The sequence below is a fragment of the Cucumis sativus genome (assembly GCF_000004075.3).
Source record: "Cucumis sativus mitochondrion chromosome 1, complete sequence".
Lineage (NCBI taxonomy): Eukaryota > Viridiplantae > Streptophyta > Magnoliopsida > Cucurbitales > Cucurbitaceae > Cucumis > Cucumis sativus.
In genome coordinates this window covers 943,680-949,814 of record NC_016005.1, presented here as the reverse complement: position 1 = coordinate 949,814, position 6,135 = coordinate 943,680, and the positions used below count along the sequence as shown (strand labels likewise).

The 6,135-nt window shown below is 44.5% G+C and overlaps 1 protein-coding gene across 1 annotated transcript; it reads right to left on the bottom strand.

The window, feature by feature from the left end:
- Positions 1 to 406: 406 nt before the first annotated feature.
- Positions 407 to 1,186, bottom strand: mttB (transport membrane protein; the record flags this gene model as incomplete). Its single annotated transcript has 1 exon — positions 407 to 1,186. A coding segment is annotated over one exon (780 nt), but the record flags the coding sequence as incomplete, so codon positions are not given.
- Between the last annotated feature and the right edge of the window lie 4,949 nt (positions 1,187 to 6,135).

The following is a 6,135-nucleotide window of genomic DNA, read 5'->3' as shown; positions in this document are numbered from 1 at the left end:
CTTCGCGCTTCCCGCAGGCTTTTTTTCTAGAGAGAGAGTAAGGCTCAAAGAATTTGAGAGTGGTCCGTTCCGCAAAGCTGAGCTTTTCGCGATACTTTTCATTGACAGTCTGCCTCCTTTCTCTTGATGGAATATAAGAATGCCCGAGCTCCTGCTTTGCTTGCTCGCCTTCTTCACCGGCGCTTTAGGGGGGGATGTTTATCCCGCTCCCCACGTAGCGGTAAGGAGGAGTCCTCTCTCTCTTATCATCTTTACGGGAATGAAGAGCATATGTTGGTGGATAATTGCTCTGAAATCTATTGATTTGACTTTGCCAGGTTCCCCTCTTCTTTTTTCTCGATCGAGCCGTCCTCAGTCGCAAAGTGAATTTCTAGGCGGAGGACTGATTAATGGAAAAAAATAGCCACCTCATTCCACTCGTCCAGCCCTCTGAACGAACTTGTACAATCGATGCCACAAAGATAGCCAACTCCATCATCAAAGAAATAAGGAAAGGGGCGACGATTTGGCACCAGATATCCGGAGGTGTGGAAAGAGCAGCTGTGAAAAGCGGAAAAACCATCAAAAAACGACGATTGTTCGTGAAGGTTTCCACAGAAAGACCCCTTAGTTCTGGCAAACGGATCACAATTACAGGTACCTGGGAGCATACCGATAGAATGAACGAAATACGAACTGTTAACATAATATGGTCATAGATCTTAGGTTGTAACTTGATCATGAGCGAATTTGTTGATGTTGCACCCACGAAGTATGGAAAGTGCCAAACATTGGGAACTACCCGGGGAAGACTTAGGAAGAGGAATAAGGAGAAGCGAGAACCACTTAAATAGAGGAAGAGATTGTATTTCGTCCTTTGTTCTCCATAGCAACTGGGGATCAAAAAGCACCAAATTTGATGACTTATTAAGGGAAAGACGAAGTAAGAGCATGCTATTGAAGACATTGCAAGATATGTCGGGAAGGCCTCCGTTGATTGTGTACAAACAAAATACGAGTCCAAAGGCAGGGTAAGAAAGGGTTTAGCTAATGGAGATATTAACTCTTCCGGGAACCAGTAACGCGTAAACCATGTCAAAGCAAGACCGATCAATATCCGAACGAAACGGATTCGAACTTCTCCGATAATAGTTTCCGGTGCGAAATGAAATTCATAGGATATAGTTGAGTAATTCAAAGGATATATCGAAAGAAATCTTTGAATAAAGTCTTTGGAGAATGCAGAGGTCGGATAGAGAGGATTTTGAGGTAAAGGAAGAAAGAGAAGATAAAGGCGCAAAGAATATTGCGAGAATGAAGAGGTCCAGAGGCTAAAATCAAGGCGGTCGATGACTTCTATAAAGATAGGTTTTTAGTTCAGGTCAAGATGAGATTCTTTCTTTTCTGGAGCGGTCCGAAGCCTGAATTATCTCAGATTTTCGGTTCTCACGCATATTGAATTGCGCCTTCGTTCAATTCCCACGCCAAAAAGAAAGGTCCAGATGACTATGAAGGAGGTGCAAAGAATATTGCTCAAGTCAAATCTCATCTTCATTCATGTTCAAACTGGGGGACAAGAAAGAAATTCAGGCACTACACCCCCTATTTATTTATGGATGTTCATTGTATTAAGCTACGAAGGCCCGAAGCGAAGCGACTTAAGAGGTGCCACAGGTCCGGAGGATTTATCCGTAGGACTCTAAAACGGAGGACCCAGAGAAAGATTAGACTTTTTTCCGATCCGAAGGCGCAAAGAATATTGCGTCTTTGCGCTCCTTAACAGATTATCTCTTCTTTATTAATTCAGTCGCTTCGCATCTTAATCTTTTACATAGTCTTGTAAATCATAAAAACCTTGCCTCCGCTCCGGTTCATTAAGAATCTTGAGCACTTTCTGGGAGTCCTCCGGACCGGTCTCGCTTCTGATCGAAACTGAAAGAACTTATACAACTTTTTTATGGATTCCTTCTATCTATCCTTGTTTTTAGAGGGAGAATCTCTTTTTGAGTCACTTTTCGCCCTAGGTGGAAGGCAAGAAAAGATGTCTAATCAATAGAAAATCACAGTCAAATTGATTTCCGCTTAAAAAGTCTCATAAATAGACTTTTTTCTTGGAGAGTTTTGAAGCACAAGGTGAAAGTCGCAATATTCTTTGCGCCTCTCAAATTCATTCTCACGCATATGGGCCTCCAAAGTCAAATTCTCTAATGGATAGGCCTGAATTCATGAATATTGAATTGAACCTCTCTCCATAAGACAGAGATATTGTTGAGAGAAATAAAGAAAGCACTCCGCGGGAAGAACTTATCCACGATCTTTGCGCCTCCGGACAGGTCTCGCTATTACATAACCTCCGGGGGTAGGTTCCCACGTTTTCCCACTACGCGGTCTTCTCTGGAGTCTGATTCTTTGCCTCCCTCCTACTCCTAGGCTTTCTTCTTTCTGCTTGGTACTTATAACCCTACTTTTCGTACTTTCTCAATGTACCGGACGTAATGAATGAAGGATTTCTATTCCCTTAAGCCGATTAGGGAGGTTAATATCGATACCATCCATAAGCAAGAAAAGCGCAGAAAGAAAGAAAGAGCAGCTTGGCAACTTGCCTGAGACCTCTCTTCCGCTCCGTGGGGTTCACGCTTACGGTGGGTTCATTCAGGACATTTCATGCCAGAGATTAAGCTTGATAAAGAACGACGGAATATACAAAGAAGATTGAATTCATCATTGAGTTGAGGCGGTAGAATGGAATCCCTTACAAGACTCCTTTTTTTGGTGGAGTCTGTCTCCATGACTCTGCTGATACAAGGTTAGAAGCTGCTAACGAACGAAGGGACGAAGGAGAGGAGCGAAAGCGGCTCGACTGTAAGGAGAGGAGCGAAAGCGGCTCGACTGTAAGGAGAGGAGCGAAAGCGGCTCGACTGTAAGGAGAGGAGGTATTGTCTTTCATGGGGCGCGGTAAGGCCGCTATCAGAGGAGGTTCAAATCCTTCCGTCCTATCTGATTCCATTCCGGGATCCATTCAATGAGATTCGATTCCACTCATCTTCGTCATCTGACTTCTTTCCCTTTCGCGGGCGGCTAGTGAGGATGAAGGGTTCGATCTTGTAAGAGAAGTGGGTCTTCCAGTTCTTTCTCTAGCATAAGTCGTTGAAGTAGGAAGAGAAGTTGATCTCCTAGCTTTTCGGATCGCTAGATGGCCGTTCCACTCCTTACCAGTTAGTCGAGAAAAGGACTTTCCTCAAGATCGGAATCGGAAAGAAGACTGATTTTCATGCTGCCTACTTTCTTCTAGCTTGAGGGCGTCCCACTAATTCTTCGGCCGATCCAACTCTGCCTGCCTCTTGTCGAGCAGCGTCCGAAGAGAATCAAGGCGGTCGATGAGTTCTAATCCGCCTTTTTTTTGCCCTGGTATGAATCCGGATGCCACTCTTAACCAGCAGCAAGTTTATTTGATGACCAGATCCTCTTCTTACTAGGTGCAAGAATATGACAGTGCCTTTCGACACAAGATCACGCCCTAATACGTGTCCGAAAGAGATAACTGAACCGCGATCCTTACCTTTCCCGCCCCTCACGTGAACAAGACGGCCTCATTACCGCTCCGTGGGTCAGGGGGTTATACCACATCTAGTCCTAAGTCAAATAAGGAAAGACCAGCCTCAGGGAGACGTATGACCACCTACTTTCTATTCGGTGGCCTCCCTTTCTCCAGTTTACGCAATCTCAAAGATGTCTTCTAATTACCACGATCTTTCTGCTTCATTCAATTCCCTCATAACGTAGATCCCGAACCAGATAGCAGCTTGGCTAAGCCTAACCTCTTGTCGAGTTTGGTGCCTCGGCTGACTTTGGGAGCGTGCCTTTATCCTCTCCCGCTGGTCTCACCTTTCAGAAACGAGTTCCTTCTTTTCTATAAGGCTTTTCATTCTCACTGAAAAAGTCCCCACCATCTCGAACTAAGAAGTCGATACGAGGCGCTAGAACTCGGGTCTACAGTCCCCTCGACTTAATAAGAGAGGAATCTCTCTCACTGAAAACTTCAACAAGAATATCCCCCAGTGCAAATCTTCTTATAGATTATGCTGAAGGAGGAGTGGGCCATAGATCTTTGCGCCTTTGTTAGAAGAAAAGACTTTTGAACTTTCATGATAGGCTTTCTCTTTCTTCTCTTTAGCCTTTATACTTCCTTGCTTTATTTGCTTTTCTTCTTCCCCTCGTAAATGGCAGCTGGATTCCCTGAGATAATTGAAAGATGAAGAAGGAGATCCTATCCTCAACTCTTGATCTCGCGCCTGCCCATTCCTCCTCCGTATAGGAGAACCCAAAGGCGTCGCTACCATGCCACCATCTTCGCCAGCCAATACAGGGGAAGCCGCTCTTCTCTCAAGGCCAGGTTAGAAGGAAGCGCAGTAGGCAGCTCCCTATTAGTTGGAGAGGCGAAAGGATGTGAAATCTTGCTTGTCTATGATTCTGCTCTTCTGCACTATATGTCTTGTCTGCCAGAGCTTATGTCCAAGTTGTAGAGTCGCTCGTAGGGTATGAGATCTCAAATTCCCCGTTGAATACGAATAAGCTAGATCAAGGGAAAAGAGGGAAAGCTATAACTAGGGCTGACCGCTCCTCTTGAGTCGTTTTCTCCCGCAGTTTCTCTTGAATATGCCTCATCTGCCTTGAATGAGGAATCGGAACCTTGTTCACATTGAATAAACCCAGAAACTCTCTTGATGAATGAGATCATCTCATTGTGCACTTTTCCCCCTGACCCCTCTTTCCGATCTTCTGAGTATGGTCTGGAAGATTCTTTCTTTTAAGAGTTGGAGAGGTGCAAAGAATATTGCGAGGACTTGTTTATAGCTTTCTGTATCGGCTGAAGACCGTGCCCTTGCAGCTTAGTCAAGCAATTATTCTATTCTCATAAGAAAGATCAAGGGCTACATAATATCTAAAGAGTTTCATCCGTATCTCTTGAGGGCTCTCCCGATCAGAGTGCCATTCAGGATCTTCCTTCCCTGGCTGACTCCCCTATTCTATCTTAGCTTGAGGCTAGGTAATCTCTCTCAGTAGCAAGGGAGAATGAAAAACGGCTACCTCATTATTACAAGGATAAAGAGAAATCAGCCTCGCCTTAGGCCTTATCATGAATAAGGCATGAAAGTCAATGAACAAGGGAAGCGACTTATCCTTCGTCAGATAAGAAGCCTTAACCTCGGCCGCAAGATCTGATGAATGAGAAAAGGCCGGTTCCCCGCGTAGTGGGATCCTTAGAAAACTCGATAAGAGAGAAGACTTGATTCTTGATCATGGAGTGACTCTAGAAACCTATGAAACTGCTATGAGAAAGCTAGTTATAACGAATAAGCCTATCGGACTCTATTACAGTGACTCATTCTCACAGCGCAATATTCTTTGCCCCTCAACACTCAGAATCCGAAAAAAAGATATCCCTTGCTTCTTCTTCCTCTATCTTAGTTTTCGCTTTAGCTCTCGCTGCTTTACAGTAGGGTCTTTCTTTCCTTATTCCGGAACTCAGACTGAGGCGTAGATCCCGAGTAAACTAAGAAGCTTCGCTCCGAGCCCGAAACTCAGACAGAAGGTTATGGCACTCGGCCGGCCTTTATGACTCTTCCCCTGCCCCTACAGTCGACCTACTTTCTCCCTCTTTTGAAAGAGAGAATAGTGATGATGACGAATCTACTATATATTTCTATAATTCTATGTGGTGTCCAATTGAGATGGCAAGGCAAGCTACATGGCCCACTCCGCGGTACCCTACGGTCTTCTTTCTTTGCTTGGTCTTGGGTACAGGGTTAGGGTCTAAGCCTCTTCATTCTCTCTTTCATGATCTCTTTGTCTTCTTTACTACTTATCGGGTACAGTACAGGGGTCCTTCCCCTTCCACGGGAAGTTCAGTTCACATTTTTTCTAGAAGAGGTATGATGATTTACTTACCGGGAATCTTCTTGGTCAAATCAGTAGAAAAGTCTAAGAAAAAGGGAAAATCCATAGGAAGAAGTACTAAAATCAGACTTGGTCCGGGTCTTGAGTTAGGAGTTCTGAATTCCATTACTGAATAAGAGTGATAATGAGTCACTCGGTTCCCGATCCGATACAGAATAGACTTCGGATCCCGAGTCAAGATATCAGATACGATAAGAA